We start from the raw sequence: 19,743 nt of genomic DNA on the forward strand, positions 1-19,743 counted from the left end.
CCACGTGTTTAAAGTTGAAGGCCTTTTTGGAAAATGGTTTGATGGGGTTGTAGTTTTATCAAAATAAATAAAACCTCACTTCATATCTCATCGAAATTTACAACTCAAGCATTGAAAAATCTTTACATTGACATCTTACTTTGAACATTATGGCTGTGAAAAAAAATTAGGATTTCAAACTCTAAAAATGGTATATATTGTAATTAATTATCTAAACCATCTATTTCTCTTTAAAAATAAATATTTACATATCATATCTATAAGATTTTTATTATTTATTGAGTTTCATGCATGATTTTTATTATTTATTGAGTTTCAAATTTCATTATTGACATTGCTGAAAGTGCTTTCCAACTAAAAAGATTCAATAGAAGCTTTTGTTTTGTTTTCATGAAACCTGGGCCTTTAAAAACCTCATCCTTTCTGTTTTTAGGGATCCTCAAGAGTGAAAAGAAACCAATAACCATTCCTGTCTTTCTCTCTCTAGTTTCTCTCTCTACTATTGCTATCCCCGGTCAACATCCGGGCCACATGTCCGGTTTGTCTTCCCCTATAACCCGAATGACCCCATCTTTTTACATCATGCATATTGACCCTTATTGCTCTCTCTCTATACAACCCACCACCTCTCTCTCTCTCTCTCTCTCTAATGAGCCTTATTGCCTGTCCTCTCTCTCTCTACAACCCACCTCTCTCTCTCTCTCTGTGTTTGGACAAAAGCAACGCTGTCTTTTCCTCTAAAAGAAATCAATCTCCCACTCTTGCATAAAAGACATCTCTCCCCCCCCCTTCTTTCTCTCTCTAGTTTTGGATGAACCTCCCTCTTTTCATCTCTCTCTCTCTCTAACCTTGTACATAAATTGTTTTAGACATCCCCACTGCATTTTCTCCTCAAATACCTTACCCCATTCAAACCCCACCTTGCTCATTCCCTCCTCCCCCAACATCTTTCTCTTTCTCTCTCTTCTCTCTCTCTCTCTCTGTGAGCCATGGGAAGCCCAGAGTTTGGTGAAATTCTACACAGAGTGAATTTCTCAGCCCCAAGAAACTTTGCAACCTCCCTCAAAAGTGATATTAAGGAGACCCTGTTTCCTGATGATCCATTTAGGGAAATAAGGAAGGGATCAGCAGGAAAAAGAACATGGGCCACTCTTAAATATTTCCTCCCAATTCTTGAATGGGTTCCCCATTACAGTTTTCGGACTTTTCGATCTGATTTCATAGCAGGTATCACCATTGCCACCCTTGCTATCCCTCAAGGGATAAGCTATGCTAAGCTCGCCAACATTCCTCCCATTATAGGATTATGTGAGTGCTCTCTCTCTCTTTACCCTGGATATCTCTTCTCTCTCCTTTATTTGTCTCAATGTCCTTCTCATTTCCGCATGCAGATGGAAAAATTACATATACCCCAACCCCACCCCCCGTTTTACCTCAAAACAAAATTTTTATCTCAAAACGAACTTTTATAACAAATACCCTCAAGTAAAAAAATCATAGTTTTTTTAAATCAAAATACTTTCGTCTAGTCATTGAATGCCATCGGTTCGACACTTGTAAAGATGGTCCGGTAGTTTATTGCTGGGGTTCAATAGTTTTGTCTATGTAGCACTTTGATGCCATGGTCCGGCATAAGTTGCATGGGTCCGGCAATTACTGTGTTATGAGTTCTAGTCCCGACAGTAATATATGCCGAAGCATATTTGGAGATTAAGAGTTTACATGAATGTGGCACCTTCATGTAGGAGCAAAGGTATTTTAGTCCTCCAAACTATAAGTTTCTTAATTGTACGGGCAAAGGTATTTTAATCCTTCAAATTATAATTTTTTTTAATTGAGGGGTCTCTACTATAAAAATTAGTTTTGAAATAAAAGTTATGATAAAAAAATTAATCGAGAGAAGTTGTGAAGAAATTTGAGTCAAAGGGGTTTTTGTAATTTGCTCTTGAATTTTTTTTTTTCCTCTCCCTCACATACACATAGGCACTTATATACACACACATCTCCCCACCATCATGCTTTATTTTGTAGGTAAAACAAAGTTTGATGACTTGATCTCTTGTTTTTCTAAAAGCTGCCTCTGTCTTTCTCACATGCACAGATAAACACACATAACTCTACCATCATGCTTTATTTTGGATGTTACAGGTTTGGTCACTTTTTTTTGTTTTTCTCCCAACGTTGGTTTTGTCTTCTTTACAATCTCTCTCCCTCACATGCACCCAAAAATAAAAACATTTACAGTCATATACACTCATCATCCTACCATCATGCGTTATGCAGTTATACTCACACATCATACTTTGTTTTGCATGAAGGTTGTTTGATCTGCTTTTCAATCCCTCCCTCCCTCCCTCCCTCCCACTCTGTCTCTCTCTCTCTAGCTATAACTGGGTTCTAGTCCTACAAAGCTCTCATTCTCTCTAGCTCTAACTGGGTTCTAGTCCTACAAAGCTCTCTCTCTCTCTTGCTCTAACTGGGTTCCTAGACCCTCTCTCTTTGTCCTACAAAGCAACATGCAATATTTCCATATTGCATTCATTTAGATGGTATTCTCTCTCTCTCTCTAGCTAGGTTCTTAGACACTTTCTCTTGTCCTACAAAGCAAGATGGTATACTCTCTCTCTCTTTCTCTCTCCAGCTCGGTTCTTAGACACTTTCTCAAGTCCGACAAAGCAAAATGCAATATTTCCATATTGCATTTACGATAGTGATATAACTAAGAGAGTGATTTACGTGCGGATCTTAAAATTTTAAGTAAACTATAAAATGCTCCGTTTATAAGAGAAAACAACAAAGAAGGTTTGTTAACCCTTTTTCTTTTTTTTTTTCAAAATTTGCCCCTTAGTCAACTCAAATTTTGATTTTTGATTTTTTCGTTTTTTTATTAGTAGGGTAGTGCCCTAAGCTTTAAGGCACTGCCCTACTAATGAAAAAACTAAAAAGAAAAATCAAAATTTAAGTTGATTGAAGGGTAATTTTGAATAAAAAATAAAAAAAAACGGATTGATTGACCTTCTTTGTAATTTCCGCTTTAGCATTTGATATGCTTTAACTACTATTAAGTCTTCATTTTTTAATGATTTAGAGGCATATAATAATTATCTGGAATGATATATAGATTCAAGCTTTGTCCCTCCAATTATATATACGGTGTTTGGGAGCTCCAAAGTGTTGGCGGTTGGCACGGTTGCGGCCGCATCTTTGCTGACTGCTTCGATTGTTGGGGCTAAAGTATCTGCGGATGAGGATCCTGCTTTGTATATTAGTTTGGTTTATACGGCCACTTTGTTTTCTGGCCTCTTTCAACTTATAATGGGCTTCTTCAGGTTGGATATTTCTGTTATAAAGGATCTCTCTCTAAGGTGCTACGTGTGTGGATATGTCTGTTTAATGGGCTTTTAGCATGGGATTTGTGGCTTCACTGAGCAAGGTAGCAATGGACTCGGACCCGACTCGGGTTGGGGTATGGGTCCAAATATTGGACTTGAATACTATTCGAGTCCAGGTCGGGTCCACCCGAATGGTGTTATTATTTAAATAATTTTTAATATATAATATTTAAGTACGGGAAAAGTTTATATAGAGTCGAGGCTCTAAACAATCAAATTGGAGCCTATCACAAAAATTTCACTAGAAGAGGCTGTTTTGATATCCAAATATCCTCAAATTGATCGTCTCGACATCAAGATGCATGGACATAAAAAAAAATAGATTTCAAGTTTTGAAAATAGTATCTTTTGTAATGTATTTTTTGGACTATCAATTTTCAAGATTTTCAATTTTTCACAGATCTGTCGATCTACACTATTTTTGAAGCTTTAAACTTAATAAATAAAGGTGAAAATATATTTTAAGACTATCACAAAGATTGCCAATATTGAAACCACATTTCTTGACATTATTTGAAGGTAGGCTCTAATTTGATTGTTTAGAGCCTAGGCTCTATACAACCCCACCCAATAAATATAACTACATATCGTTACTAATAATATAAAAAAAAAATTATATAAGGTTGCAACCTTAAAAATGTAGAATTAAAGATGCACCCTAAAAATCCATTGGAAAAAAATTGTTTTAATGTTGAAAAATTATCTAATTGATCACCTTGACATTGAGATGTATGAATATAAAAAAAAAAAAAGATTTTGAATCCCAGAAATAGTGTATCTTGCAACACATTGTCCAAACCGTCCATCTTCAAGATTTTCAAATGTTTATAGATCTACTTTTGACCATTTTTTAAGTTTAAAATTTTATAATTACATATGAAAATAGATTTTTAGATAATCCTAATAATTTTTTACCCCAAAATTACATGATAAAATTTGGAGGTGCACCTTAATTAGATTGTTAAAGGTTGCAACCTTATAGAAACCACACCTTTAAAATAATACATGCATATATTTAACGCAATATTTAAATATATATTTTTTATTTTTAGGTCGGGTCTAGTTGATGCCGGGTCTGACCATACATATCCGACCAGACTTATTGCCACCTATGTCACTGAGGGTATGTCTCTTGATAGAGCATAATGACTGACCATGATTCATATTGCCGACCTTAATTAATTAAAAAAAAGGTTTTACAATGGTGATTAATGGGCTTTTAGCATCACATCTCTCTCCCTCTTTCTCTCTCTTTCCATATATGTGTGGATTCGTATGTTTCATGTGCTTTTAATATGACCTCTCTCTCTCACTAACACACAATCTGTGTGTCATAATTTTCATTACAATCTAAATTTGATCTCTCTCTCAGGCTCGGGTTTTTGGTGGACTTCCTCTCTCATGCAACAATAGTGGGATTCATGGGGGGAGCTGCAACAATCGTGATTATGCAGCAGCTGAAAGCATATTTAGGCCTCAAGCATTTCACTACCAAAACAGATCTAATTTCCGTCATGAAATCGATATTTTCACAGAAGAATGAGGTTAAACATCTTTCATTATGTACTCCTCATGTTGAGTTTCTCAATTACTCTTGGTTTTTCTTCTCAGTTTTCAATGAAGAAACACTCATACTTCACAGTCTTTTGTTGTAACTTCCTCATATTATTCATTAAGCAAAAATATAGACCGGAAAAATATGCAAAGAAACTATTTATTTTTGGTACGAGGAGATCATGATCAGTCTTACTTGTCAGATTTCAAATCAGGTGGTGGCAAGAGTGACATTCACTAAACTCACGGTATATTAAGAAACTATTTATTTTTTATACAAGGAGGCACAGTCACTTTTTGTCTAATCAAATTTCAAATTGAGTGGTCATAAGAGTGTCATTCACTAAACTCAAAGTTCCAAAATAAAATTTCTCGAACTTTTTGAGCACCCCAAGCCGTCCAAATTGACTTCTAATACCTATGTGTAATTATGACTTCCTTGTAACAAAGATAAATAATCTCATAATATACAATGCCAAAAATATATCCAAGACAAGTTACTAAAGGAAAAATGTTATTATACATCAGTCGGTATCTATACTGTCCATTTTAATTAGACGATGCAGACTGGACTTCGAAAGCCCTATCTTGATTTTCAGATTGTATCTGCATTGTCTAATTGTATCAAATTGTATAAATTGCAGTGCCGGCACAACTTATAGTATGTTACATGCACCAAAACACAATTGATCATCACAATCAAGGAAATCTTCTTTTATTTTTCTCCATTAATGTCAAGACGTGGTCCGCTATTTAAACCAATGTCTTAAAACCTAGATCGGTGAGTAGAATTGGCCATCTAGAAAACCAATCCAATTCAAGGGATCAACCAGATCGGCTTGATTTAGCCTTCAATAAAATTCACAAAAAAAATCACTAAAAACCATTATAAATAACGTTTCTTGGGTTTTCAAGAAAAAATGAGGGTAGTGCATTATGAATTTTTATTATCTCACAAAAAAATTAAAGATTACTATGCCATTTCTTGTTTGAATATCTATTGACTATTACATTCACAAAAAAAAAAAAGTACGCAATCATCAAGAATATTAATATATAGTCCAAAATGGAACATACAATTACAAACATACAACCTAATACTAAGAGAGTAGTTTTTGAAATTTATGAAGTTTATAGATTTTTTAGAAAAGATATACTGGTTTTTAAAATATAATTATAATTTACAATTTTTGAAAAAGATATAGCAATTATAATTTACAAATTACTATTTTGTATTAAATACGACATTGATAATACTTGGTCCCCTGGTGTTCATGGGCCCACCCAAATGACCCACCCATGTTTATTTATAAAGAAAACTAGAAATGCTGCTTCTAATAAATAGTTATATTGCTTAGTAATGGGGCTGCTGGGACATCTTTCATGAAAAAATAATTTGAAAATACAAACGCGGGAACCAAGGGATCCACCAAGTAAGATCGCCTGGTTACTTATAAAAATCGGGCGGTTCTTTTCGGACCCGGTTAGTTTTCGATATATTACAAGGATTAGATAAGGCGAAACGATTTTCAATCTAGATCGACCAATTTTAATTCAGATCAACATTTTTTAAAACATTGATTTGAGTGAAATCATTCTTTTCTTTATTTTCGATAAATAGTATGTGAACCCAAATCCTAATTGACGGTTTTTATCATCATTTTCGAGCTAGTTTTACCCTATTATTCTCGTTATTACACGTCTACAAAAGCATAGTATGTGATTGTTCTAGATTGTACAGAAGGGCGTGATACCAAGACCTGGGTGAAAAACGTAACCTTGTTATCAGTACGGTTAGTAGTGAAACTACTGATTGCAATCAGTTTTGAGTTGTACAGTTTGCTAGTACCTGTTAAGCTGTTTGTTCATCCCCACCAATTAACCATTGTTGACATTGAATGACTGGTATAGGTGGCAACAGGTCGGGTCCAGCCGGACACAAGCTTAAATTTTAAAATATTTATGTATCTAATTATATTTAAATATATTTTATACGTTGGAACTCAAAAAATATTACAGGACTCAGACCTGATTCATCAGGTCCAATTTTTGGATCTCCACCCATACCCAAATTGGATCTACACCTTGGGTCCCAAGTTGGGTTCGGGTCTATTGCCACCCCTAATGGTTGGAGAGGTGCTAGCCAATATAGGGAACTCAAGTGCTATTCATTTATTTTTATTTTTATTTTTTTTATTTTTTTTCAATTGTTGTTGTTATTGTTGTTGCTGACATTTTCTTTATGGGTTATAGTGGAGATGGGAGAGTGCCTTGCTAGGAGGGATCTTCCTCTTCTTCCTTCTTCTAGCACGCTATGTGGTAAGAATCAAACGTTACACATCATAATGTTTAGTATTATCTTGTCTATATATATATGTTCTTTATTTCTTGTAAATTTGTAATGGGGAATTTATTAAAGGGTGTAGTTTTTATCAGGTTGCAACCTTACACAATCCAATTAAAGCATACCTCCAAATTTTATCATAACATGTAATTTTATTGTAAAACATTTTAGGATTATCTTAAAATCTATTTTAATATCTAATTAGAAAAAATTAAATTCCAAAAATATTTAAAATCAAGTAGATCTATAAATATATGAAAATCTTGAAAATTGACGGTTTAGATAATGTGTTGCAAGATGCACTATTTCTAGGATTAAAAAACTTTTTTTTTTCATATTCATACATATCGATGTCGAGATGATCAATTAGAAGGTTTTTCAAAATTAAAACAACATTTCCGATTGATTTTTGAGGTGCATCTGTGATTCTGCATTTTAAGGTTGCAACCTTATATAAACTTTGCCCTTTATTAAAATATATCTACCTTTTTAACAATTTATCCCTTTTTCAACTATTCCAACTCTTAGTCATTTTTATTTTGATAGATATTTTACAATAAATAAACAAAAATAGCTAAATTATTTAAGGGTGTTGTTTGTAGAAGGCGGAGTCCCTAAATAATCAAAGTAATGTGCACCTTCAAATAATGTTGAAAGATGTTGTTTCTGTTCAATTTGGTGCTATCCAAAATCATCCACATAAGAAAATATTATATTTTGTGACATTGATTGAGATTGATCCATATAATGTGAGATTAAAATATTCTCATATGGATTGAGATTGATATTGATAAGTTTCATAAAGGAAATAGAAATTCACAAGGATTAGAACTCTTGGATGTGTATCATGGTTTTGAGATATATGTAATATCAATAAGACGTTTCCTATTTAGTATGGACTCCTAATCTTATATATATGGGATAAAAGTGTAGAGAATTTGTGTGTCCTATTTGGGTCACCATATGAGAATGGTGGTTTCTCTAGAGAAAGAGAGATAGAGCCACATATGCATAAGATACAATTTCCTCTTAGAAAGAATAGAGCTTCATATGAAGAGAAACATTCTTAAAGAGAAGAGAGCTTCCTATGGAGTGAAACATTGATGATGCCTCTTGAAGACTCCTGCAGAGTAAGATGTTGGTTTCTTGTAGAAAGCAGTTCCATTGAGATTTTAGGTTGTTTTCCTTTTTAGTGTGATAAAGTCTCGTTTGCGCTCAAAGTTGTTCTCTTCCTAAACAATGGTCTACTTATGGAATAGAAATGAGAGATTAATATGGTGCTGCTTGGGAGAGCAAGTTTAAAATGGTTTGCTTGATTTGGGTTTTTGTTGAGGTATGTTACAAAATCTTTAATGTAACTTTCATTGGTATAGTGGATTTCAGTTTGCCGTGCCCGTGGATGTAGCCCTTTTGGGGTGAATCACGTAAATATTTTTGTTCTTGTGTTATGTGTTTCTTGATTTATTTCTCAAACTTTATTTGCCAAAAATCAACCCATCGAGTTTAGAGCTTCTGCGCATAACAAGTGGTACCAAAGTTCGGTTTCGGGTTTTTAGTATAGCAGCAAAGGTTTCAAATGTAAGGCTTAAGGTGGAGAAATTTAATGACAAACACTATTTTTTCATCAAGAATGGTGAAAAAATTTATTTTCCAAAGGTTGAATAATTTGTGAAGTTATCCACTAGAAGTTATCCAGTAGATGTTGGATTTGATGCTATTCAAAATCACCCAAATAAAAAAATCCTATATTTTGTGGGATTGATTGAGATTGATTCATATTATGTGAAATTGAGATATTTCTATAGGGATTGAGATTGATGTTGATAAGTTTCCTAAAAGAAATAGAAATCCAAAAAAATTAGGACAATTGGATATATCTCATGATTTTGAGAGATATATAATATCAATAAGATGTTTCCTAGTTCGTATGGACTCCTAATCGTATATATATATGGGATGAAGTGGAGAGAATTTGTGTATCTATTTGGGTCACCATATGGGAATGGTGGTTCATCTAAAGAGAGAGGGAGATAGAGCATCATGTGCATAAGATGCAATTGCCTCGTAGAGAGAAGAGAACTTCCTATAAAGAGAAACATTGATGAAGCCTCCTAAAGACTCCTGCAGAGTAAGAGGTTGGGTTTCTTACAGAGAAGTGGTTTTCATGAAGATTTTGAGTTGTTTCTCTTTTTAGTGAGATAAAGTTTTGTTTGCTTTCAAAGTTGTTCTCTTTTTAGACATTGGTCTAGTTATGGAATAGAGATGAAAGATCAGCATGGTGTCGTTTGGAAGAGCAAGTTTAATTATGGAATAGAGATGAAAGATCGGCATAGTACCGTTTGGGAGAGCAAGTTTAAAAGGGTTTGCCCGAATGTATTTTTGTCGAGATTTGTTCCAAAATCTTTTATATAACTTTTATTCGTATAGTAGATTTCCAGTTTGCTGTGCTCGTGGATGTAGCCCTTTTGGGGTGAATCACGTAAATATTTTTGTTTTGTCGTATGTGTTTCGTACTTTATTTTTCATACTTTATTTGCTAAAAATCAACCCCCTCAGGTTTAGAGCTTCCTCGCACAACAAATGCTGGAAATCTTTGTGATGGCTTGAATTTTATTTTGATGTCTAATTATAAAATTTAAAGCTTCAAAAATAGTATAGATCAAGTCGATCTATGAATACTTGAATAACTTGAAAATTTATGGTACGAAAATGCATTACATGAGGAACTATTTCCAAGACTTGAAATTTGATTTTTCTCATATTTATATATCTTGAGATCGAGATAATCAATTTGAGGATTTTTTAATATCAAAACAACGTTTTTTTAGTGAACATTTGAGGTGCGCCTTAATTTGATTATTTAGGGCCTCGCCTTTATATAAACTTTTTCCATTATTGAACATCATATCTCTTATTTGTATTTTGATAAATCTGCTATTGATATTTTATCATCATCATTATCGTCATCATCATTAGTGACACCAGCTAGATAGTTGTTATCATTTAATATTTTTTTATTATTAAATTTTAATATTTTATAGAATATTTATTTTAACATGTTATTTTGTTGGTGCAGAGTAAAAAGAGGCCACGTTTATTTTGGATATCAGCAGTGACCCCTCTCCTGAGCGTCATTATTGCCAGTCTTTTTACTTTCCTCATCCATGCAGAGAACCACGGCATTCAAATTGTAAAAATCTCTCTCTCTCTCCCCTTCTTCTTTCTTTCTCTTTCTTTTTTTTTTTTTTTTTTGCTTTTTCTTTTTCTTTTTCTTCTTTGTTTTTTTTTTTTTTTTGATATAGGTTAATGGTGGGAATGGAAAGTGACATTATGTTGAGGCATCCACTTCCCTAAGTATCGGTGCCCGGATCGCATTTCCCATTCCTCCGGCCATATGAGAGAAGATTGATTCATTCTCTTGGGTCTGTGGATTGATTTAGTTCTAACGGTGACAATAGACCTGAGCAGACCCATGAACTGACAGGTAGACCCGACCTCGGGTCCAGGTATGGATCTAAATTTTGGATTCGAAAGGTTGGGTCTGGTTCCAAAACCTAGACCCAAATACTATTCGGGTCCTGCTGGAACCCAAAATATATGGGTATATATGGGTATTCACAAATGTTGCCAATACTTTTTTATCTTAAGAATTTCCGATTATTATGTCAAACGGTAAGGAATGTACGTATATGTGGGTATTCATAAATGTTGTGCGATACTGTAAATGTTTCCAATAACATGGGTATATGATGGTAAAAGAAGAAGAAGCAGAAAAACGAAGCTCATACCCATAGGGTGGCAATGGACCCAACCAGACCTAGGACCTGCCAGGTAAACCCAACCTCAAGTCTGGGTATGAGTCCAAATTTTGAACCTGAAAGGTTGGGCATGGGTCCAAAACCTTGACCCAATTACTATTTGGGTATGGTTCCTGGTCCATCTGGACCCCACCCGTTACCACCCCTATGTAATCTATTATGGATACTTTTTTTATTCTGCTAACTTTGATTCTTTTTTCTTCTTTTCTTTTCTTGTATTCAGGTTGGCGAGTTGAAGAAAGGATTGAATCCGATATCCATAAGCCAATTAAACTTCTCTGATTATTTCCCTACAACCATAAAAACCGGCCTAATCACTGGATTTTTGGCATTAGCAGTAAGAATCGTTTACTCTGTTTTCTTTTATTTGTTGATAGGCATACCTAATGATCGCAGTTTAACTAATTAAGTGAAAATTTCACACTTATGAGGCCCATTAGTCAGTTAAAGTGTTTTGCTGCCGAAGACATAAGGGACATTATAAGCCTTTAGATTTCATGCTCAATACTCATTTTGTTTGTTTATATTTCAAAAATTATTTATAGCATCTTTTTTTAATATTTTTATATTATTTTTTTTTCTAACTGATGATGTTTCACATAAAAGAAAATTACAATCTGAGGCAAATATGTTGTCCTACTAACCAAACTGGCATGTCTCTTACACAATTGCTTCAACTTAATTAGATAAAATATTTAGCCTATATTTTTGTCCAAAACAATTTCTGTTTTGTAAAAGTATTTAGCCTATATTACATATGAATAAATGTCTTAGGTGTTTATTTATGTTAGTCATTATTATTATTATTTATATTATCATGTAATTTTAATTTTTATTTATTTTGATGTTTATTTTATTTCTTAAATTCCATTTTTTAATGTAAATTCCTTTTTCGTAGATGAAAAAGTTATCTAGTTTTTTAATATACAATTTTCCTAAATAGTTTTAAGATTTACTTTTTTAACTATCCCTTCACTCCAATTTAGCTTTACTTATAAATTATTTAAATAATAAATGGGTGTGGTTTGTATAAGGTGTCAACGTTAAACAATCGAAACGCACCCCCAAATGCTGTCAAAAGATGCAGTTTTGGACCTGAAAATTTATTCAATAACTTGAAAATAAATTTCCACCCATAATTATGAAAGTTAAAGAGAAATGATTTCATGCAACCGTTGTATGGTAATATGATGCAACAATCTTAAAAAAACAACTTATGGCCATTTGTTTGACCCAAAATTTGAAATATACACTCTTTTTATTCTAATGAACAATTAAAAAAAAGAAAAATTTGAAAACACAACCTAGAAAGTATTGTTTTAGCCCAATTAACATAGGCCATTCATTTTGATGAGATGCTTGGATCTAGGCCCTAGAAGGATTTTTTCATTTCCAATTTTTTGGATGGCTTTATTATCATTAGATAAACAATGTTAAAAAATAAAAAAAATGACTTTGAGTTTATAAAGGCTAAGATCTTGAAATTCACAAAATGAATGGTCTAGATTCGTTTTTGGACGGGACTCATTTTGACCATATCTAGTGTTCAAATTGAAATATTTTTTTTTGGGGATTGATTATTGCGATGAAGATAGTGTGTGTGCAAAGTTTGCGGTCACACAAATACCACAAACATAATTTTTTAGAAGCGTTATTGCATTATACTATGATACAACCGTTGCATTAGATCATTGTTCAAATTTAAAACTCTAAAAAATTAGTGGGAGTACTCTCAATACTTTTCTAGTGGACACAAGGTTTCATGAAATGTTACTTTCAAACAGTCCAAAATATTAAAGTGCTCCAAATGGTAGTTAGTTTGTACATGAATACAATTAAATCTAATATATTAATACATAAAGTATATTGTTCTTAATACTTAGTGGTGTCTGCCAGGGTTGAGAATCGGTCCGATCGGGTCTGATCGGATCCATAATATTTAGATCTAGATCCGGATTTTGAGAGGTATACATGGGATTTGGATCCGATTGGATCCAAAAAAAAAATTGTATAACAAATGCTTTATAATATTTGAAGAATTGGGTCGGATCCAATATGAATTACTATTCAAATCCATTCCCGGATCCAAATAAGATCCCAAATTCGGGTTTCAAATCCAAACTGGATAAAATCTCCAAGCAAAGTGTAAATAGTCCATTTATTTATTTTCTACTAATAGCCTACGTTAGAAAAAGGTTTTAGGGGCTGTTCAAATGAAAATTGGTATACTCCAAATCAAAAGTGGGTTGAGTTCTAGCCATTTCTATGTTAAAGATATATGGAAAATCAAAATATTTTTAATAACTAAAACACTCTTAGTCATATATGTAATTTCCATTCCTCTAACAAAAATCACCATTTTAGCTTTATCAAAAGACATCAAATTGGGCCAGGGAAACATTAAATGATAATAAATCATTTAAATATTTGTTTTTTTAGTTTCTAATTAATATTATTTTTGTAATTTTTACCAGGAAGGGATTGCAGTTGGAAGGAGCTTTGCCATGTTTAAAAATGATAATATTGATGGGAACAAGGAGATGATAGCCTTCGGAATGATGAATATCGTTGGCTCTTGCACTTCTTGCTACCTGACCACAGGTACTAGTTACTCAACTGGGTTTTTTTTTTTTTTTAAATGTACTATGTTATTGCTAAATGCGAAAGGATGTTCGACTTCCACAGGAGTAGAATGTCCATTTACTTTCTTTGGTAAAACCCTACTTAAAATTAATTTTAAGACCTCGGGTTTTGGCAATATAGCTTTTTTTTTTTCAACCTATGGATTAGCTTCAATAAAAAAAACAATCTTGATTGTACCTTCTATACACTTACAAAGATAATGTCATGCAAGATTTAATAGGGACCATCAAATTTTTACATGTGAGATCCAAGTGTTAGGAAATTTTTTTTTTTTTTTTTGAGATAATCATCTAATAATTCTTAAATGTTTCCTAAAATTTCATATTGAAAACAGCTTCCCAAGTAAGTCTTCTCCCCGAGGGAGTAGAAGTAAACTATACAACCGAGTATAGTATACGTACTCTTAATTCATAAACCATGCTAGGTTTGCAAAGGATCGGTGACTCCGTAGCAGGATCTCTCTCTCATGTGCACATTTGTAGGTGCCATAAACGCATGTGTGGTCCGTGATACAAACATATATGGTCCACACATCATAAACAAAAGAGAAAAGAGCTCTCTCTCTCTCTTCGGTGCTAAGGGTGGCAACGGTCTCTCTCTCTCGTCGGTGCTAAGGGTAGCAATGGTCTCTCTCTCACATCGGCGCAGGGTAGCAATAGGCTGGGCCAGCCTTGGCCCTATATTGGCCCTTGTCCATATAGGGCTGGCCCTGTCATTATTCGGGCCAGACCAGGCTAAAAACAAATGAAGCAAATATAAAAAAGAAAGAAAAGAAAAGGACCGGAACAGGGCGAAGCAGGTTGGGCCCTACCCCAACCTTGGGCCACGGTTTGTGGCCCAAGCCGACCAAGCTAGGCTTGGCTGCCAAGCCCATTGCCAGCCCTAGTAGGTGCACATGTCTGGTTGTCATGAAAATATGCATAGTAGCCCATACGCCATTAAGAAGAGACCTCCCTCCCTCCCTCCCTCCCCTTTATCTTTCTCTGTCTTGTATGTATATGTGTATGCGCGCGCACGTGCAAGTGCCATAAAACTATGTGTATAACAATCACATGCATACATTGTCCACATACAATAAAAAAAAGGGGTGATTATATACGGACTTTAAAATTTTAGCTCAAATACGAAATGCTATACTTAGAGGCAGGCAAAAATTATAAAGGTCGGTCAACCCAAGCAAAAATTACAGAGGTCGATCAACCCATTTTTTTTATGTTTTTCAAAATTGCTCTTCGGTAAAGCCTAATTTTGAATTTTTTTTTTAGTTTTTTATTTGTCAGGTAGTGTCTTAACACTTGGAGCACTACTACCCTACTAACCAAAAAAAAAAAAAAAACTAAAAAATAATTACAATTTGGATTGATCGAGGGGCAATTTAAAAAAAAATAAAAAAAAAATAGATCGACCGAGCTTCTTTATAATTTCCACCTAGAAACCGGCTTTTTGGATTCTACCTAAAATTTGAAGGTCCATACGTAAATCACTCATAAAAGAAACCCCCCAACCCCCATCTCTCTCTTTCAAATGCCAACAACTTTTCACCCTAAAGAATAGCAACAATTCTGACACGGCTCTCTCTCTCTCTCTCTCTCTCTCTACCTGGGAAATTGATAGGTCCATTTTCAAGGTCAGCTGTGAACTTCAATGCCGGTTGTAAGACAGCCATGTCTAATGTGGTTATGTCAGTTGGCGTGATGTTAACTCTCCTCTTTCTCACTCCTCTTTTTCACTACACCCCTCTTGTGGTCCTGGCGGCCATCATAACAGCAGCCATGCTTGGCTTGATTGATTACCAAGCAGTTCACCATCTCTTCACTGTCGACAAGTTTGATTTTTGTGTGTGCATGGCTGCCTACTTGGGTGTAATCTTGGCTAGCATGGATATTGGCCTCATGGTAGCTGTAAGTCAATACATTTCTATTCTTCTAATTTTATTGGAAGTTTAATATCTTTGTAATCTGCACTTAATACTGATTTAAAGAATGCCAATCTGACTCAAAATCGCCACATTGGATAAAAAATGGAAAAACATGGATGGTTCTGGATGAAAACCCCTCAAAATTGCTCGAATAAGTGTTCGAAAAATTGAGATGGCCTCGGAAACTGGCCAATTACCTATTTCGAGTAACAGGTTCAACCGGCCTAACTAGGCAGGTCCCAGCCAGTTTAAAAAGTGTTAAAAAATAGATAAAATACAAAAAAATCTAAAAAAAATAAATGAAAAGTATATTTAAAGAATGATTAAACAAAGCACATCCAAATGAAATTGAAAATTAGTTAAAAAATGATTTTTTTTTGCGCTCAAGGGTATTTTTAAAATTTAAAAGAAAAAAGATGGAAAAAGTGTAAAAAAAAAATACTTATGGCCAAAACACTTTTCAATTTTTGTCAAAATGAGAAAAACCTTTCAAAAACACATTACAAACCAATCCCTTATTTTTCAAAAAAAAAAAATATATATATATATATATATATATATTTATTATTAAGATTCCAGTTTTAACAGTCGATTTGCGAACACTGACCTGAAATCTCCTAGTTTACTACTTTATTTAAAAGAAATTTCTTTTCTTTGCAAGTCTAGCCCTGTATGGCACGGGAAGAATGATTCGAGTCATATTGAGAGGATCGGAATCAGACCCTGTCGGGAATTTTTTAACACTAATCCAAAATATGATGACGATTCCTCGTAGATATTAATTTTTCATTTGAATTTTTTCCCTTCTGAGTTTTTTAATAATTGAACATATTATTGTCTAACTTAACGCAGTCCAGATTTTGTGCTTTCGAAGTTAGGATTCCCTTCAGGGCTGGCCATGGGCCTGGTTGCCTGCCCTGAAAACCTAGGTCTTGGGTTGCAAATGTAGTCCGAGGGTTGGGCTAGGCCCAAGCTACCATGGCTCTAGGGCTGGGTGGGGCCTAGGCCACAAAGGGGTCAGTCTTGCTCAGCCCAATTATTTTCTTTATTTTTGTATTTTTTAAAATCTTTGAGTCAAGTAAGGGACAACCAGCCTAGACGGCCCCCCTCGGCCCTAGCTAGGCTAGGCTCATGCCGATCCTAGAGGTACCTAGGTAGGGCTGGCAATCGGTCAGGCGACCCAGCCCTTAAAAAGTAGGGTCTGGGCCACAAACTGTGACCTGAGTGCTGAGCTAGAGCCAATGCAAGCCTGGCCCTCTTATTTTTTTCTTCTTTTTTTTCTTTTATTTTCTTCATTTCTTACAGGGCCGGGCCAAGGCCAAGGCATTGCCACCCTTAGACCCAGTCTAGGCTCAGGCCAGGTCCGGCCCGGCCCGTTGCCAGCGCAACCTACCTCAAAGTGATCCAAAGTTATGGTATGATGACCAATATCCCCACCGAGCTATGGTGGACCAAAGTACCCATCTTCTTTATTCTTTGATATTTGGATGTGTATTGAGAAATAATCTAATGGATTTTCATGTTTATTACATTTCAGGTTGGGATTTCTATTTGTAAGGCACTTCTTTATGTGGCTAGGCCAGGGACTGCCATGCTTGGGAACATGCCAGAAACTGGAATGTACAGGGACATGGCGCAATACCCTTGTGCAACTAGGGTTCCAGGAATTCTCATCCTCCAGTTGGGTTCTCCAATCTACTATGCCAATTCTAGCTACTTGAGGGAAAGGTCTCTCTCTCTCACACACTGTACGCGCATGTGTGTGTGTTTTTGTATTTCAATTGAATGGTCCTCTGTGTGTGTGCGCGTGTGTGTGTTTTTGTGTGAACTTGTGAACCATAATATCACAATTCAAGTGAATGGTCCTCACACACACTCTCTCTCTCTTTTGCATGAGCCATGATATAAAAACTCAATTTATAGTCTACTTTTACCATATGTGTTGTAGGATCGCAAGGTGGTTCATTGAAGAGCAAGACTACATATCTCAGACCAGTGGGGAAAGCGTAGAATATGTTGTTCTTGATCTCAGTGGTAGGAATGAACAGCATTTCATGTCTTAATATTCATATTCCTCACCATGACAACCTGCACTTACTTTGTTGGGCATCCACATTTCAATTCTTTAACAAAAATCATCATTTTCTAATTCTCTCTCTCGGTTTCTGTCTCTCTCTTGCAGGGGTCACGAGCATCGACACCAGTGGGATAAATATGCTCGACGAGGTCAGGAAGCTATTCGAGAAAAAAGGGGTGAAGGTACACCTAACTCTTCCTTAATAAAAATAACAAAAGTAATCATTGTCTTTTAATAATAATTGTATATCTTTACTTAATAAGTAAACTATCACAAACACTAAATTAAAAAGAAAAACTATATTTAATAAATCCACCATTCACCATCTTTTCTCTTACTTGCTTTTATGGGTACATGACAAATTAGACCCAAAAACAACTAAAGCCAGCATATTATGTACTCCCTATTTTAAAAGAGGCTTTCTTTTTCCCTTTCTTGCTAGTAGTAAAACTTTCTTGCTAGTAGTAAAACCCTATTATTATCGAGTTGTACGTGAACATCATCATCATCGTCAAAGCCTTTCAGCTTACTGTAAACCCAAGAGTTCTGATAAATTTTTACATCGGCCGTCTCCCTAACATTCTCTCTCTCTCATATTGGAACATATTGCTCTTGGACTTTCAGCTTGCACTATGCAACCCCAGAGTGGAGGTGACAGACAAATTCGTGCTCTCACAATTTGTGGAGACAATAGGGCCAGAATGGCTATTCTTGACTGTCAAGGACGCAGTGGCAACTTGTGGCTTCCTCTTGCACACAACAAAAGAAGGCAATAAACAAAAATTGAATCCCATGGCAACCGGTGGCTTTGCAAATGATAGTAACCATTAGTTTTTCTTTCTTTTTTTATGCAATGTGTGGATGACAAACCCTTATTGTATGCTAGGAAGAACCCCATGAATAGTTAGTAGAATTGGAGCATATATCAAAGCTTAGCTACAAAGGTGCTTAGTCAAGTGACTCCATTGATGAAAAACAATTAATAAGCTTCTTCACTAAGGGGTCGTTTGGATACCTGGAAATATATTGTTTGTGAAATATATTACTGCCGTAATACATTACGCTATAGAATGCATTACTTGCAAATGGATTGTTACTGTTTGGATGGTATTTAGATACAATCTGAGAAATACATTGTTATTGTTAGACTATGTCTGGAAGAATATGGAAAATGCATTACCAACATTTTACCACCACTTGCCTATAAATTATAATTTCTTTCTTTTTATCACAAAGTTCCACTGAAATGCGGAATTAAAATCATCATCACACCATTCCAAAAATATTTTCTAATATTAACATCGTCACCATTCCAAAAATGTTTTCTAATAATAACTTGTACCATTCTAAAGGCATTATGATACCATTTCCTACTTATTTTGCATGCCTTTGGCACTTACATGGAATCACATCTCTTCTAACATGATTAGTCTTTGGTTTCAACATGATAAGTCATTGGAATAATATGATTGAAATAACATGATTTTATCGTGATAAACCTTATTTTTATTTATTTTTTATAGAAGTATTTCAAATGTCTCTCAATGTAATTTCAAATAAACAATAAATTTATAATACCAAATTCAAAATCTTTAGGGTACAAGTTAAAAAATCGAAAAAAGTGTGATTAGTAAACTAGAAAGTTTGGCAATTGCAGTAGAAAATTTGAGATATTGGAGGAGACTAAAGACGTATCTTGTTTCAATTGAGCTTTTAATAATCTGTTATTATGTTTTATTATGATTGTATTGTTATTATTTTTGTTTTTATATGATAAATGATGGCTTCAGATGAGTGCTACAACCCAAATTGGGGATAGAGGGATATAGAAATGATGTGCACATGAGAGTGTAGAAATGGAGTGGAAACACTTCTAAGTGGAGTTCAAAGAGAAAAAGTAGAAATGGATGTACACTGTAAGTAGAGTTTAGAGATAGAAAGTAGAAATCGATATGCACAGGAGAGAGGAAGAATGGTGGGAGAATGGATAGACACAT

General features: G+C 34.6%; 1 protein-coding gene across 10 annotated transcripts; it reads left to right on the plus strand.

The window, feature by feature from the left end:
* The first annotated feature begins 582 nt into the window (after positions 1-582).
* LOC18434209 (sulfate transporter 3.1) lies at positions 583-18,895 on the plus strand. Of its 10 annotated transcripts, none has more exons than XM_088868089.1 (13): positions 584-1,308; positions 3,122-3,329; positions 4,765-4,936; positions 7,200-7,265; positions 10,367-10,480; positions 11,050-11,121; positions 11,332-11,445; positions 13,583-13,709; positions 15,366-15,652; positions 17,207-17,397; positions 17,618-17,703; positions 17,852-17,928; positions 18,371-18,895. In XM_088868089.1, the coding sequence occupies exons 1-13, from the start codon at positions 990-992 to the stop codon at positions 18,575-18,577; spliced, it is 2,040 nt and encodes a 679-aa protein (XP_088724215.1). In that variant the 5' UTR covers positions 584-989; the 3' UTR covers positions 18,578-18,895. The 10 variants fall into 10 exon arrangements, 8 of the variants coding, with proteins under 8 accessions (XP_006844339.1, XP_088724215.1, XP_088724217.1 ...); XM_088868090.1 differs by lacking the exon at positions 584-1,308 and adding an exon at positions 2,408-2,549; XM_006844276.4 differs by lacking the exon at positions 11,050-11,121 and having other exon boundaries at positions 583-1,308.
* The last annotated feature ends 848 nt before the right edge of the window (positions 18,896-19,743 follow it).

Source organism: Amborella trichopoda, chromosome 5 (genome assembly GCF_054954075.1).
Source record: "Amborella trichopoda isolate Santa Cruz 75 chromosome 5, AtrichopodaSantaCruz75HAP2 v2.0, whole genome shotgun sequence".
Lineage (NCBI taxonomy): Eukaryota > Viridiplantae > Streptophyta > Magnoliopsida > Amborellales > Amborellaceae > Amborella > Amborella trichopoda.